Here is a 17,603-nt window from a genome sequence, read left to right as displayed (position 1 = left end):
CAGCTGTTCAAACGTACAGCGAACATTTGCTGCGATAGTCAAGTGGGTAACCAGTTTCTTGTGCAGCTCTGTAGTGTCTAGTGGTATTTTCGAAATTCATTTTTGTTCATGAACAGTTGTTAAACCTATAGTTATTGATTAAAATAATATTATACTAACGATTAATCGATTGATTCCAGGTGAATTAATCATAAAACTAGTGAATTTCATTTTTTTATATGCGTTTGACATTTCTTGGAATCCGTTCCCATCCTCCCAACACCACTCAACTGCAGCCCGCGAGAATGTTTTCAACCCGCGATTCAAAACGAGTTTGACATCACTGACTTAGACGGTCCCGTCATATCCCATACATTTTATGTCTGTTCATGATGAATACCTCCCCCAGGAGATTATTCTCCAATCTGCATTTGCGATATGGCGGCCGAAATTTCCACATACGGACGTTACGCGATGCGTTAATTATGTCGTAAATTGGATTTCAGTCATGAAACCCTACATCATCAGAAACTATGTGTACGAAAAAGTTACTCACTATAGAACAGTGTTGCTAACCAAATATGGGTGCTTGGATGATTTTTATTTCATAAAGGGGATGTCTTTCTTTGAGGCAACAAGCAATGGTAGATTGATAGAATCATTGAGATATTCAAATCGAAAGACATCATTGTTTTCTTCTACCAACGTATTGTAAGTGTATCAACAATCATCAAATAATTCCCAGTGATTCTAAATAATTCTGTGGTAAAGATTATACCCCGTTCCATCTATTTGATCATGCGGAGCAGTGTTGTGTAGTACAAAACATTTAAACAAAAAGTAAGACAAATAAGTACTTGCTTCGAACTATCATCCAAGTGAAATCAAATGCTCGCTAGAAAGGATAGCAAAATCGTACACTATGAACGTTGAACAAATACAATTTTTCATTATAGATTACTCCAAAAATTCGGGTACAATGCAATATAGTGAACACATTGGAGCTGAAAAATTAGGTCCAAATGAAGATCTTAAAAACATGCATATAACGGGTTTATATTTCCCATGGATCGGGCCTTCATACGTAGATGCGTGGATAAGGCTTTGTACGAGTTGTGTTAAACAGTTGAAAAAAAGCAAAATATAAATAATTGAATTTGAATAATCCATTGAAAGTATATCTTGCGGGAAAAATTATCTTATGGTTCAGCAGTGGCATTACAACTTAACTGAACTGAAGACCTGAAATGATCAGCAACTCTTATAGGAAAAAGTAATGGGACAATAATATACACGGAATAAGGACATTCCTAGGTCAGGGTTTCTTTTATATATGGGAAAGTAACAAAGTTGAATGAAGTTAGTGCAATTGTTTTTATTACCATTTGGCACATACATGGTTGCTTGGTGCTCAAATATTCTTGCAGAAGGTGGGGCAGGGGTCAATAATAAGCCGTGACAGTGACCCCTGTGGATGGGAGACTCGGATCCATATATCATATGAACATGTCATGACATTTATTAGTAGCTATTCCATAAGTTTAGAACGACTAAATTTTCAGCGATTGCCAATATAAAAAAAATCCTTCATATTTCATTCCTTCATTCGCCTTTTAAAATTCCTTCATAATACTAACTTTTATAAACAACTTTAACCAAAACCAAAATTGTTACAGACAATAAAATCAACAGATAGTCTTAAGTAAACTGAGACTACCCGGTATACGGTAATTTGCAAGCCACAAATGGCTAGCAAAGCAGATTGTTAAATTTTAGGTATAGATAACATTATTAATAGAGGCGAATGTGGCCAATCTCCTTAAAAAAAGAACGACTAAATTAATTTTTTGTATGTAGTATGTGGTTGTAAAAATGGTCAATCATAGCAGAATAGTCAAACATCTTCTTCTTTGCCACAACAACCGTTGTCGGCCAAGGCCTGTACCACAGCGGGGCTTGGTTTTCAATAACTTTTTGAGGTAAAAGTAAGGCTCAGCCCTCTACGTTACGCTAGCGTTACGCGTAACGCCTGTTTATCACAAACCCAAGCAGCATTTTTGAACGTTTGTTTTAACCGCCGTGGATGAGCAAAATAATAGATTATCATGGCTTAATATTGTTTTCTTTTATATGATAGTTAGAAAAGCTAAAATTTTTGAACAAACATAAATAAGTACAGCAATCGCTAATAAAGATAAATTCATTGATAATTGTTTAGTATAAATATATACTAATATTATTATTAGGCTATCATTTTTAACAGCAATCAGAGTTGTAACAACTTCAAGAATTATAATTATGCCAATCTTTTACATAAAAGGGGTAAATAATAAAAATTGATTATTTATTTATTTACCCAGTTATTGATAAAGTAGGATAATGAAATACTTTCAAGTATTTATTAACTTCATTAACCTCATTTTTAAAAAGAGCCCTTAAAAAGAGCATCTAAAGTAATTTTTATTCGAAATGGCCGGAAAAATTGATTGAAAAGGTAATAATTATATTTCAAATATATAATTTAATTATAAATATTTTTTATATTTTATATTTTCTAATCATAGGAAATGTTACTCCAATTGAAAGCTTTTGGGGTGTTCATGAGCTTCCTTCTTTCAGACTTTTTTTTTCATTAATCATAGTGCAACAATGAAAAATATTAAACCTGTAATTTAATTGTTATTTAAAAATTAAATCTCCTAGAAATTGATTCATCTTAAAGCAAATTCCTTTTTTTTCATCGCAAATTAAAATATTTTTTATTCTAATAATGTATACTGGTCGGTCGCCTGGATGACAAAACTGTAATAAAAATGCTGCTTGGGAATATTTTAAAAGATGTAACGCTTCTCCAATGTAACGTAGAGGGCTGAGCCTTACTTTAACCGTTTTTGATAACCCATGGCAGGATAAAAGTCAGTCATACGTATGGGGACACGGTCCATTTGGAACTTGAACCCATGATTGGCATGTTGTTAAGTCGTACGAGTTGACGACTGTACCACGAGTCCAGCCGATAGTAAAACATACTGAGAAAGAAAGTGGACCATGGTTCCTAATGTAATGGAAACAGTAACATTTACCACATATTGTAGATAAAACAAAAAAAATGGATGGGCTATGAACCGGGATAGGAATTGGATAGGAACCTGTACCAAGATAGCAACACGGTCATATAGAGTATTAGTAAAAAGACTTCAAAAGAGAACAGAATTGTTTATCTACATGTGCATGAAAGCCTTTAAATGTGCCCTGCAGGCAGTATACACCTCTAAGGTTCTGTTGCGATATCCTGCAACCGGGCCAAATTAACTAGTCAAGCATAACATTTTTGAGTTTACGTTTCTTGTGACTTCCGTATCAGGTGATTTTTGGTGGTAGTTCACAAAAATATTGGTTAAAGAATGCCATCCTATGGTTTCTTCATGACATCCCAACATGAATATCTTTCTAAGCTGAGGGTCCCTTGAATATTCACCTTAGAGAGATTTCACTGTTCTTTTCAACATTTAGAAATGTTGTAAAACAATATGTATCAATACAGGATGTGAAGAGGTATCGCATCGAATGGATAACTTGTATGAACTTCTCAAAGAGAGGTATAGTTTTATCGAAAGAAGTTATTTAAAAAAAAAACTTTTGAGACTTACGCAGGCAGTTAGTTGAGCCTTTGAGAAGAATTTCCGCTTTTATCTGCTTGTATTAATGCTTATTAAACAACAAATTATCCATACAAATTTTTAATTCAAACATAAATAAATTACAGTAGAGGCACTACCAGCTACATTATTTGACAGTATAATTTTTAATCCTCCCGCTAAACCAAGGTGGATAAAAACTAGCAGGTGCTACACTGCCTCTACCCGTTAAACATTGCAAGGGTTGCGAGTGGTATCATCCGTTGGAAATCTTATAGTATTTGAGATAATCTTTATTTTTTCATAAATTATAAATTTTGCAGTGGTATCCATCGAAAAACTCACTAGTTCTTATTTTGTGGATTATTTCAAATTATAATGTCAAAATTCAGGTGTTTTGCTGTGTTATTTGTCGAAAAGATCACTATTTAAATTTTTGTGGATTTTTGAAAACTCCCGTCAAACAATGCGAGGGTTGCGAAAGATTTCATGTACTCGAAATCTTATGGTATTTTAAAAAATCGTTGATTTTTATTCAAGAATTATATTTTGTGCGGTAGTATTTGGCGAAAAGATCACTATTTAAATTTTTGTGGATTTTTGAAAACTAAAATGTCAAAATTCAGGTGTTTAGTATGCTACAAATCGCACTGTTATACCTGCTCTCGAGGTGCTATAATTATAACTGCTAAAACTAGGGGTGAAAAAACTATCAAGGCTCGCAAGCTCTTTAATGCGAGGGCTCTAGTGCCCTCACGCATCCTCGCAAATCGCTGTCAATTGCATGGGATTACGAAAAATTCAGCAATATTCGAGTAGAATCCGAAGTGACATTGGTTTAAAATTGTTTTCGCATATCTGCTCGATTAGAGCTCGATACGCCGGAAATTGTAGAATTGAGTGTGATCGAGTGAATTGAAAGGGCTAAGATTTGGTGAGTTCGTAAATTAGACTTTCTTCTATCGATTGACGATGCCGTCGAGCTTATTTTACATTCGTAGCTTTGATTTGTTATGATAAACAAAAGCAAATTTTTTGTGATGTTATTTTATAAAAAATCGTAATTATATATGTATAAAATGGCTACATGACCAACTATAACGATAGGAAACATCATTTCCGAGCGAATCTAAAAGAAAACAATGAAAAAGCCGCATCACAGTTGATTTTAAAGGTCTTTTTCTAAATTCCCTTAAACTGGTGCAGTTTAAGGGAAGTTTAAGGCTCCAGTTTAAGGCAAAGTGGGTAGAAAGGAGGTGTCGTCATACAGAACGATTGGGCATCGAGGCTTTAGAAAAAAAAACACAAAACCAGGATAGACGGTAGTTGTCAAATGCGACAAATGTTGCTGGTATTTGGATATGATAAATGAATTGTTTTCGTTTTATAAATATTTGTATAGCACTAAAAACTTGTATTTTGCATCCACACTTTATTAATCGGCATTTTCAACGTGATATTCTGCCTGCTGCCTGTAAACAAATATCGACGGCTGTTGTCAAACTGAATCTCAAAATGGCAACATGCCAAACGCTAAGAAGACACCTCCTCTATATTCCACCTTGGTTTAAGGGAATTTGCTCGAATTCCCGATTATTCGTGCTCGAAAATGTCCACTGGAATTTGATACTCGAATGTAGTGATGGGTAAAGTTGCCAAAATCCGGAGTCGACTCCGATCCGACTCCGATAAATTTGGAATCGACTCTGGAAGGTAGGTCCACGCTGCAATATCCGGAGTCGTTCGGAGTCGTTCGGAGTCGTTCGGAGTCGTTCGGAGTCGTTCGGAGTCGTCCGGAGTCATCCGGAGTCGTTCGGAGCCGTCCAGAGCCGCCGCGAAGTCGGAGTCGTCCGGAGTTGTTTGGAGTCGTTTGGAGTCGTCGGAGTCGATCGGAGTCGTCCGGAGTGGCCCGGAGTCGGAGTCGTCCGGAGTCGTTCGGAGTCGTTGGGAGTCGTCCGGAGTCGTCGGAGTCGTTCGGAGCCGTCCAGAGCCGCCGCGAAGTCGGAGTCGTCCGGAGTTGTTTGGAGTTGTTCGGAGTCGTTCGGAGTCGTCGAAGTCGTTCGGAGTCATCCGGAGCCGCCCGGAATCGAAGTCGTCCGGAGTCGTTCGGCGTCGTTCAACTCCGGACGACTCCGAACGACTCCGGGCGACTCCGGACGATTCCGGAAAACTCCGGACGACTCCGAACGACTCCGACTCCGGGCGGATCTAGTGGTTCCATTTCGCGGGAGTCGAAATCGAACTAACAATAGTCGGAGTCGGATCGAAGTCGTGGGTGCGCTCCATACAGCACATCACTACAGTAGAACGTCGATTATCCGGGAGCGGATTAACCGGCGGGTGGCTTAACCGTGCGCATAAATGTGACAGCTGTTCATACGTACAGCGAATGTTTGCAGCGATAGTCAATTGGGTAACCAGTTTCTTGTGCAGCTCTGTAGTGTCTAGTGGTGTTTTCGAAATTTATATTTGTTCATGAACAGTGGTTAAACCTATAGTTATTGATTAAAATAATATTCTACTAACGATTTATTGCTTGATTCAAGGTGAATTAATCATAAAACTAGTGGATTTTTACATTTTTTTACGAATTTGACATTTCTCGGCCCATTATCCGTGCAAATCGATTAACCGGCAACCGCCCGGTCCCGAGCTGCCCGGATAATCGACGTTCCACTGTACTCGTAAGCTCGTAATGTTTGGCGGGTTGCTCGGAACACCTTCAGCTTGCCAGATTCATACACCTTGAGTTTTACCTTTTCTAATTCCAACACCTAGTTCTGTATTGACTTCACGAAATAGCGCCAAACAATCATAACATGAAAGTGACAGTTGCTTTTGATGCACCTTAGCAAGCATTGACTTGATTATAAATTTTAGAAACAATAACAGCTTGTGTGTTTTTTCTAATCTGTTACAAATATTACGATGGATGACTTCGACATATACGGCGATCTCGAGTATATTGAATCAGAAGCCAAAACCGTAAGTAAAGGATGTTAATACGAAATTATCCACACCACAGTAAACTTTTCGTGTTTCAGGAAAGCCAAGAACATCTTGCATTGCAACGCAGAATAACAGAATTGCAGGATAAGTTATTCGCAGTTGAACAAGAGAAAAATGATATCATAAAAAAGAATGATATTCTACTTGAAAACGTATCTTCTCTTCTTTTGACCGCCAAAGCCGAACTAAAGAGAAAGGATGCAGTAATAGGTGACTTACGAAAGCAATGTGATAATGTGGTTTTCAGGCGTGGAAATCATGTTGGAAAAGGTAAAAAATGCGTTTCCAAGTTCACTCAAACATCTGTAACGCTCTTAGTGCATTCTGGAATACAAACAGTCTCAACAGAGGAAACCGCCGATCCAATTTGGAGCAAGAGTTGTCCTGATAACGACGCGAAATCAGAACAATACCACAAGTATGATCGTGAAATGGAACGCGAATCTAAAAAAATCGTAGCACACAGACAAATTCGTGATCATGATAAAGTAGATACTAGAGGTGTTCGGCAACGTGATAAGGAGGGGAAAGGTTATCGCGATCGATGTAAAAGTGATAGAGAACTAACTCGATATAGATGTCGTTCAAAACATCGAACGAAATCTCGTGAACCGAATCGTTTGTGCGAATATTCCAGTTACGAACTAAGTCGCGATAGAGGTGTGCACGATCGCAAGAAAAATATGAACGCAAAGAAAGATTATCCGTCATCTTATTCAACGAGTTGTGTCGGACGCGATATAAAGACATGCATCAGTGAAGATAACAAAAAAAGAGATTTGTGCGGTATAATTGCACCAGAATCATTTGTCAATAAAACTAATAATGGCAAGAAAGTTTCTAAGGATGCTGAGTGCGGACGAGTGAAAACTAGTGACGTAATAAAAAACAAGAGTGAATTAAGAGCAGATGGCACACATACATCAACTGAAAAACGGAAAAACTGTGAAAAAAGTTTAAACATAAAACCTATTGTATTTCGTGATGTTACAGCAAAAGTAAATACTTCCAATTTTGACTTAGGCTCCTGCAATGCGAACAGTTTACTGGGTGATGATGTTGTTAGAAGAGAGGATTGTGATGAATATTTGTGTACTGTTATGTATGAAACTAGAGGAAATGCTACTAATTTTACTTCCAAAAGTGAAGGTGCTCGGGACGTATGCGAATTAAAGAGAAACTTGCATATAGATAAGCCTTACGGTGGTGCTTTGTTAAACCACGGAGCCTCGGAAAAGCGTTCTAAATCGTTAGAGACTAATAAAACTAGCGTAATTTCAACTTCAAACAGCACAATAGAAGAAGCTAACGTATTTCACATGAATAAGACCAAAGCTCATTTGTCATCTGAAACAAACGAAATGATCCCGAATATAATGGGTCACTCAGAAAATACAGACGTCCTGGATGTAACAAAGCCGTTTTGTACGTTCGGAACGTGTAATGGTGAAAATATTTTAAAAATTGGAACATTGTTTAATCCCTTAAATAATTCAGAAAAAGTACAGAATAAAAACTACATAAATAAAAACTGTACAAATAATTGCATAACCAGTGTAACCAGTGCAATTGAAGGAAATAGTTCACATGAAATTGTACACATAACATCGAGGGCGAATGTAATGAATTCTAATATAATATGTGATACAGAGAAATCAGGCTGCCTGGATGAAGTAGACTCCAAACCAATTGAAAGAGGGAATGACGATAACCATCAGAAAGTAGATGACCATATAAATGTTGTAAATGAATTAAATAAGCAGATAAGAACATCTAAAGTAACTTCCAACGCCGAAAGTGCTAATAACGAGCTTGATACGGACCTGTGCTTTGGCACGTCAGAGATGTCGATGCATTCAGTTTTAGAGAATCGGAAAATAGAATCAATAGATACTCATCAAAATCATTCAGTTCTTATTAAACGCAGCGAAAACAAGGTAACCCAAATAAATACGACAGTCGCACATGTAACATCGAGGATGAACGAAACTAATTTTCATGTAGCGTTTAAGTCGGAAGACAAGACTTTTAAAGAAACAGAATCAAATATTGGCGATAAAATAGAAGAAAGTCGTGGCACATGTAAAAAATCATCAAAAGATTATTCCAAATCTAAACATGCTGCTAACGTTCACACATCAATTAAAAAAAAATTAAAGGAAACTCCTAAAAATGTTGAAGCGAAAGTAAAGCAATCAGTTACAGAAAAACAGGAAGAATTGCCAGACATATGCAAAAATAGTTATGCTGTAACGAAAAAGACATCAAATGACTTAAAACTGTCAACACTCTCGTCAATGGATTGTAATAAGTACGCAATATCGGTCGATGTCAAAACCGCAAAGGAAACAAACCAGGAAAATATAAGTAATAATTTGGCTTGTAGGAGTGAATTAGAGCTTCCCCACGTTGCTAAAAAGGTTGAATATGCTATGGAAGCGATGAATTCCAGTATAGATACAAAAAGCCACAAACACATATATTTATCGAATTCAGATGTATTTTCGGACGAAAACAATGCACGCATTCCGCATTCCTTACGTGCACGACGTGCAAATAGTTGTTATGTTGGACAAGAGAATAGTGAAAATCGGCAGTCAGAAACAATCCAAACTTGTTTTGATACCTTCGATATGAATGGCTCAGTGGTAGAACAAACACTGCCTGATACTGTCTACCCCAACGCTAACATAACCAAGAGTTTGGGGATAGTCACCGAAAATAGCAATTTAGGGTTTAATGTAGAAGCAGAAGTCAATAACCAAAAAATCAATAATGAATCTCAAAAAATTGTTAGGAATAAGTCAAAAATTTCCATTGAACATACGTGTGACATGCGTGAAAGGCTACGGCATCGGCTTAATATAAATTTGCCAAACACAGTTGTTCGAAGCGAATTGATTACAATGGCCCAATGTCCTAAACGAAGACTATCTATGGAGAGTGCTACTTCATCAAGGAAAAAGCACAAATCCGATATCGATATACGTGCTAGTACAAATAAGCTTCTAGCTTCACCAACCGGTGGCAATCTTTCTTCGTCCTATTTTTCCCAAATCGCATTACCGATCACTTCTGCCTTAGACAGTATTCCAAGCAAGTTACAAACACCGATATTAAAACGAACAGAAGAAACTGCCATGACACCAATGGTTGTAGTGCATTCTCCGGCCAAACCTTCGAATCAATTGATACTTAACAATAATTTGGATGTTTGCTATTATCCTTTAGATGACTTCTCAACGGTAGAGCAAATAATGGATTCGCTGTTCCAAACACCCATTAAGAATGAGGACCAGAATAATGATGTTGTGGCTCCGGGATCAAATAATTTTAATATCAATGATAGCGCGCAAAACGTTGTACCTAAAGAATGTGTTCATTCTCATAATTTGATGGCACATTCGACGCCACTTAATACTAAACCATTGTCAATAATTGACAAGAATGATCGCACTGCCAGCAAACGTAAGTTAATGGACGAAAGAGTGCAACAAATTCCAATACCTTTGGCGTCAGACACGATGGATTGTGCAATGAAAGAAAGAAATGTGCATACGAAACGGGTAGCGAACACAACAAAATCAAGTGAGAAGTTAGCTGAACCCGGTACTGAAGAACCAGTTGAAACGTGTACTGACTGCTCAAAAAAGTGCATTGATTTAAAAAACAAAACAGAACACTTTTCAACAAATCTGGGAAGTACGCTTTTAAACCATAACAATACATATGAAACTCTGACTTCTGTTACCTCTTTCCAGCCAACGATCAATAGTTCAAATTCGTCTAACAGGCCATCTGAAGTGCATAATTTTTCCATAGCTTCGTCGTCAAAAAAGGTTTAAAGCGCCGGAAACCATTCGTATAAATATGCTATTAAAACAAACAAATCTTAAGCTAATGCAGGAAGAGGTTTCAATGAATAGCCAAACAAAAACGGAGTTACCGAAGAAGTCCCTAAACATGTCAGAATCAGATGAATCAGCAGAACTACAATTCGCTCAAAGTTCTTGTAAGCATTTTAACAATGCAGTGCCATGGCAGGTTCCAGAATCGCTGGACGAAATGGATGTTTGCAGTACGTATAGACCATCGTCTAGTAAATGCCCGGACGACAGAACAAAACTTGACACAAATAGTTCAGATGAGAAAACAAGTAAAAATCCTCGCAAACCACCTAGGAAGCAGACAAACGTTGACGAGGAAAAAAAGACAGGCCACAAATGCAAAAAAGAATCAAAACACAAAAAAGATATAATAGAAACATCAGATGATATAAATAATACGAACCAAATAGATGCTAACAATAGGAAAGAACTTCATATTGCAAAGAGTAGCAATGAATCTGAAATAGCTGTTAATCGAGATTGCAGAGTAAAATGTGCAACGGCTAGCAAGCAAGATAAAGATGATAAAGAGAAAGTAGCTGTAGTGAATATATTTGATTCAGCAGAGCCCATCTTGAATAGTTATAGCCAAAATCTTTCACTAGCCGATAATGCTTTAAATAATTCGCTACAAAGCACTCAGAAACGTGAAGCGGTTCCTGCGCTTGCTTCGGTGCGTTATGTACGGGAAATGCGCATAGTAAAAGAAAGCCCTTCATTGATGCGAGTTTTTATAAGAAGAAAATAATCTTAATCCGTATTACTGTAATCGTAATAAAGTTAATGATGTTCATGTACATTTCCAGAGTCCTGAGTATATTTTATGATTGTAGATATTTTTTATGCTGATCTATTAAATTAGCAACGGAAGTGCTGATAAATTCAACTGTACATACAGCCGGGACCTATCTTCGATTGAATGCCCACTATTATTGGTGTTGCGAACGCGACACTTAAATTTTATGAATTTTATTTAAATCAATTTCTCTTTACGAGTGATCGCTTAGACGATCTCGATTTCAAACTTGATGGTCAGTTACGAATTTCACAATAGGTTTACGGAACCCGTCAATTTGACGGAATTTGAACTTAGAAGAAAAATACTAAAAATACCTTGTATTTAATCTTGATTTTTACTTTTCGTAAATTAATCATAACATACTATGAGTGTGAGTCGGTCTCGTAGTACAGTCGTCGACTCGTACGACTTAACAACATGCCCGTCATGGGTTCATTCCCCAAATGGACCGTGCCGCCATACTGAATATCTTGCTAAGGGGGGAAATCAATTAGTCACTGCCCATATAACCAAGATACCGAAAACGCCACCAATTTCTTGTACTAAAAATCCAGTTCCATCAAACAAAGCTAAAAAACTATCAGTTTGGTGGGTTAAGCCACACGGCCACAGAAGCAGCCACTTCAATGTTGTTGAAGTCAGTTTTTTATGCACGGGCAATTTATTTGCTCAACATGTTTCACCTGTGTTAAAATGTTATTGAATTGTGCAAATGAAGCAATTAAAAGTGTGTGTTTAAGTTGGTTTGTTGTAAAACATTCATGTGTAATATGTGAATATTGTTGGAAGGGAGAAATAGCAGGACACTTGCGCAGTCGTATTTAAGTGTGTGTTTATTGTACGAAACACATTGGCGGAATGAATCGCTTACATGTATTTACAGTGTTGGAGAAATGTTTCCCTGCCCAAGTGACAATTCGCTTTGCGTTATATTTGAGGGGTAGGAAATTGCCTACTTTCAACACTCCTCCTCAATTAATAGCCCTCAAATTACCTCTCATCAATCCCAAACGAATCGCGAACATATTGTGCTTTACCGTTCCTAATGGCTTAGTTAGTATATCCGCATTCATGCTATCAGTAGGGCAGTACCTCAACTTAATATCGCCTCGCTGGCATAGATCCCGTATGAAATGACGTTTTGTCTCTATATGTTTGGAGCGCTTGCTGGATTTCTCCGATTGAGCAAATGAAAGACAAGCCTGATTGTCTCCATTCACTATTGTTGCGCTATGCTGAACTTCCCCCAAATCACTAAGGAGTCTACGCAACCACAGTACCTCCTGGCAGGTCTCGGCCAACGCAACGTACTCAGCCTCCATCGTAGATAACGTAACGTTGCTCTGCTTACGGCTAGCCCAGGACACTGCTCCTCCTGAGAAGTACACCACGTAACCGGTTGTTGATTTCCGTGATGAAGAGTCGCCTGCCCAATCCGCATCGGAAAACGCGATTAAGTCACCGCAGTTGGTTACACCATGCTCTCCACCCATCTTCAGCTTCCAATCTTTGGTATCCTTAAGATACCTTACCGCACGCTTGGCTGCCGTCCAGTCTTTTTCCGTTGGGGCACTAACCTTTCTACCTAGTACAGTAGCCGTTGCCATTATGTCGGGTCGCGCACAAACAGCTATGTAGAGTATTGCTCCAACAACGGATCGATACTTGGTGTTGTCTTCCAACAGCTTGGTGTCAGCTGTGTCCTTCAGGAAACCCTGGTCCATTGGTGTCTTTGATGTCTTCGCCTCAACAAGCCCCACGGTCTTAACTAGCTTGTTAATGTAGTTGTTTAGCCCGATGCTGTATACACCATCTTCTTTTCGAATTTCCAATCCTAAAAAGAATTTTACATAACCAAGATTAGCTATCTCGAAATGCCTTCGTAAATGTTCATAAACGCCAGCTATGATTTTCTCGCTCTTACAACCCACGAGAATGTCATCGACGTAGACGATGAGATACACCGTCTCACCACTCCTTTTCGCCGTATACAAGCATGGATCGGCCGAACTCGCTATGAACCCCAGCTTTCCAAGCACTTTCGACAGCTTCTCGTTCCAACACCGAGCCGATTGTTTCAGTCCGTAAATGCTCTTCCGCAGACGACACACCAACTCCTCCTTTCCTCGAACCTCGTACCCTTGCGGCTGACGCATGTAGATCTCCTCATCGATATCACCGTAGAGATAGGCAGTACGTACGTCGAAATGTTGAAGAAACAAATTCTTCTTTCCCGCCAGGGCCAACAGTGTTCGAAGAGTACTGTATTTTGTGACCGGAGCATAAACCTCGTCGTAGTCTTCACCGTATCGTTGATTATAGCCTTGAGCTACGATCCGTGCTTTATATCTAACGATCTCGTCTGACTCGTTCCGCTTTTGTTTGAAGACCCACTTGCTACCAAATGCACGTTTTCCCTTGGGAAGTTGAACCAATTCCCAACTCTGGTTTTGCATGTGAGACTGCATCTCACTCTCCATCGCTTGCTTCCAAGACATTCGATCTACGCTCGAAATCGCTTCCTTGTAGCTAGAAGGCTCTCCTGTCCTTTCGGTCACAACCCCCACTACGTAGTCGCCCAATCTACTAGGAGGTTTACCACGATTCACTCTAACAGCCCGTTTAACTGTATCTGTATCTTCCTGAATCTGATCATCTCTGTCTTCATGTGAAAATGCGAGCGGATCCTCGTTATTATCGACATCGAAAAACTCGACATTTTCGCTTTCGTCATCAGCAAATACGAGTGGACTATCTTCCGTAGTGTTACGCTTTGATGGACTCGATAAGAAATATTCTATATCGTTTTCATTGGAATCATCATTCCATTCCTGTTCTTGCGACGGTTCTGTTATTTTACTCTGCTTCTTTACGGGACTATTACAATGGGTAGACATCATACCATCTTCCAAAAATGTTACGTCCCGGCTAATCGTGATCTTGTTGGTCTCAGTGTTAACGAAACGGTAACCTTTATGATCTGGCGAGTACCCTATGAAAATTAGTTTTCGAGCCTTACTGTCAAACTTTCCTCTGTTGACGTTAGGAATGTGTACGTATGCTGGACAACCATACACTTTAAGGTGACCTATTTCCGGCTTCCGACCAAACCACAGCTCATAGGGATTAGTACTTACAGATCGTGATGGTAATCTGTTTTGCAGGTATACAGCCGTTAGAGCTGCCTCGCCCCAGTATCGCTTATCCAATCCGGCATCCAGGAGCATCGTTGTTGTCATCTCCTCTATAGATCGATTTTTCCTCTCTGCTACGCCATTTTGTTGTGGTGAGTAGGCTGTCGTGTATTGTGCCTTAATGCCTTCTTCTACAAAGAAAATACGTAGGTTTTCATTAACGTACTCACCACCACCATCAGATCTTATTGTTCGAGGCTTGCGTGCAAAGAGATTCTCCACGTAACGAACATACTCCTTTATCTTTTCAGCTGCTTCGGATTTCCTTTCTAACAAATACACGATGGTATACCGGCTGAAGTCGTCTATCATCGTCATCAGGTATCTCTTTCCCCCGGGTGTAGCCGTACGCATTGGACCGCATAAATCAGTGTAAACCAGGTCCAAAATCTTCGTCGATCTCTTCTCAGTTGCTGTAGGAAAAGGGTTACGTACTGACTTACCCTCCATACACGTTTCGCAGGATTGGTGAATACCGCAGTCGACGAACTTCATTCCTGTGCCCAAATCCTCGTTTACCATCCTTAGGATCATATTTGGGTCTCGATGTCCATGTCGCCGATGCCACGAATGCAAGCAATTGCTGTTATGTTCCTTTTCCGTAGCCATTCTCGATGCTTCAGCTAATTGTAGCTGGTATAAACAACCGGAACGCGTCCCCACAGTCATCAATTTTCCATCCGCATTGCGAACCTCGCAACTATCTGCTTTAAACACCGCTGAAAATCCGTTGGCGGTAATTTTGTCCACTGAAATGAGTCCCGTTTTTAACGACGGAACGTATAACACATTTTGCAGTGTGTCCATTTCCGCCGCCATTTCCATTTGCACAGCGCAGTAATCCATGACCGTAACCGCTTGCTTCCGCGACATTACCATCCGCCAAAATTACGCTCGGTCCTTTTGTGTTGTACAGCTCTTTGAAGAAACGCATGTTGTTCGTCATGTGGCAACTAGCACCGCTGTCGATGAGCCACACATCACGGTGTGCTTCGCCCACCATAAAACACATACTGCTACACTCGGCTTGGTAGCCATTATGTTTCGATTCCCTCGGCCTTCTCACTCTGTCGCTTTGTTGTGCATCAGAACGGGAACGACAGTTTCTTTTAAGATGGCCCGGCTTACCACAGCTGAAGCAAACTCTTTTGTTTGAGGGCGGTTGTCTAGTGGAACTTTTCATGGCCTTTTCTTCACTCACCGTACCACATGATCGCTCTTTTCTTCGCTCGTACTCGTCTAGTAGCTTCGACTTTACCAAATGCATGGTTAAATCACTATCTGGGCAACTTTCTAACGCCGTAACCAAGCCACCGTATGATTCTGGCAAGCTACGCAGAATCATTTCATTTCATTTCATTTCATTTATTTCATACAATATCCGCCATCAAGGCTAAATATAATAGACTTAAAACTAATTTAATACTAACAAATAAACAAAATAATTCATGAAAGACTAAGCCTGACTAACCTAGTCTTGACCTAGCAAAAAAGAAAAGAAAAAACAAGAGTAGAGCGTAGAGACTATCATAAACTTAACAAAAACAAAAAAAAGAGAGTAATAGAAAACTAAGGAGAATAATTAAAGGGAATTAGAAGAAAAAATACGGTTACGGAAAGAGTTAAGAGAGGAGTCGAAATCAAAGAGATAGTAAAAGTGGTTAAACAACCTGAAACAGGACAGAAGAGGGTCATTGAAAGTATAAAGAGAATGACGTGTTTCAATTGACAGAGGATCACGTGGACGAAGAGAACGAGAGGGAACATACAGCGAGATGGACGAGAGTAAATCAGGAGCATCAGTAGCAGAAAGTAATAAGCCACCAATAAAACAAGCCTGAAACACTTGGCGGCGGAAGCTTAAGGAGTGAAGATTGAATAACTGCAATCGCGTTTCATAGGGAGGTAGTGAGGCAGCACCGAACAAACGACGAAAGGCAATCCTGGTAAAGAGGCGCTGAATGCTTTCAATTCTCGAACAGCCATCAATAGTGGGAGGATTCCAGATGATACTTGCATATTCAAGAATAGGCCTTACCAAAGCACAATAAAGGATTCTTAGGATGCTTTGATCTCTAAAAATAGAGGTAAAACGTAAGATAAACCCAAGGGTTCGATTTGCTTTTAGTAGCACCTCATCAAGCTGCAGTTTAAAGTTAAGACGACAGTCAAGTATAATACCAAGGTCACGGATGGACATAACACGAGAGAGGGAAGCGCTAGAGAGAGTATAGTTAAATAAAATAGGAGAAAGAGAGTGAGAGAAAGAAATAACAGAACATTTTTCGGGACACAGGCGAAGTAAATTGGATGAACACCAATGAGCAAATGCATTGAGGTAATGCTGAAGTCTCAGACAATCAGAAGAAGAAGACACAGGTAAAAAGATTTTGATATCATCCGCATAAAGGAGATGACCATCAGGAGGTAAAACATTACAAACATCATTGATGAACAAAGAAAACAGAAGTGGACTTAGCACACAACCCTGAGGGACACCTGACGTACAAAAAAACTCCTCAGATAAGTACGACCCGGTTTTAACCCTGCATGATCGATTACTTAAATATGAGGACAGCCAGCTAATAATGCCATCACCAAAACCAAGTTTAGACAATTTAGCTAATAATAAAGAGTGAGGCAAACTATCAAAAGCAGCATGAAAGTCGGTGTATATTGCATTAAGTTGGGTACCGGCCTCAAAAGATCTAAAAATATTGGAAATAAAAGACATGAGATTAGTTGAAGTAGACCTACCAGGCATAAATCCATGCTGTTTAGGGCTAATAGCTGAACTACAACTATGAAGTATGGTTGGAAGGATACATAGCTCAAAAGTTTTGGCTCTGGCGCAAGTTTGGGTTATCCCACGATAATTAGAAACAATGCTACGGCATCCCTTTTTGTGTACCGGAAAAAGCCAACAGGATTTCCAAAGAGCAGGAAAAACCCCAAGAGAAAGTGAAAGGTTGAAAATTTTAGCAAGGTGTGGAGCAAGCACGTCCTTACAGTTTATTAAAACAGAGGCAGGAATGCCATCTGGACCAGGAGTAAAAGAACGTTTCAACCCAAATAACACCTGTACAACTGTTTCAGA

At 39.1% G+C, this 17,603-nt stretch overlaps 2 protein-coding genes across 2 annotated transcripts in view; one reads left to right on the top strand and one right to left on the bottom strand.

Moving 5' to 3' along the window:
• LOC120897044 (multivesicular body subunit 12B) overlaps positions 1–3,776 on the bottom strand; it is a 28,205-nt gene extending 24,429 nt beyond the window's left edge. The window contains exon 1 of the mRNA XM_040301652.1: positions 3,630–3,776. The gene's annotated coding sequence lies outside the window, so the exon portion shown is untranslated. The remainder of the gene's footprint in view (positions 1–3,629) is intronic.
• A 2,633-nt stretch (positions 3,777–6,409) lies between these two features.
• Positions 6,410–11,320, top strand: LOC120897041. Its single transcript, XM_040301648.1, has 2 exons — positions 6,410–6,602; positions 6,662–11,320. The coding sequence occupies exons 1-2, from the start codon at positions 6,546–6,548 to the stop codon at positions 10,469–10,471; spliced, it is 3,867 nt and encodes a 1,288-aa protein (XP_040157582.1). The 5' UTR covers positions 6,410–6,545; the 3' UTR covers positions 10,472–11,320.
• Positions 11,321–17,603: the final 6,283 nt, after the last annotated feature.

The sequence above is a fragment of the Anopheles arabiensis genome, chromosome 2 (assembly GCF_016920715.1).
Source record: "Anopheles arabiensis isolate DONGOLA chromosome 2, AaraD3, whole genome shotgun sequence".
Taxonomy (NCBI): Eukaryota; Metazoa; Arthropoda; class Insecta; order Diptera; family Culicidae; genus Anopheles; species Anopheles arabiensis.
This window is presented reverse-complemented; position numbering and strand designations above follow the sequence as displayed.

What these genes read in the sequence shown, in the direction of transcription:
- LOC120897041 (XM_040301648.1), top strand. Translation starts at nt 6,546, where the DNA reads ATGGATGACTTCGACATATACGGCGATCTCGAGTATATTGAATCAGAA. An exon ending in TTGAATCAGAAGCCAAAACC is followed by an intron (nt 6,603 to 6,661) that starts GTAAGTAAAGGA and finishes TTCGTGTTTCAG; the next exon opens with GAAAGCCAAGAACATCTTGC.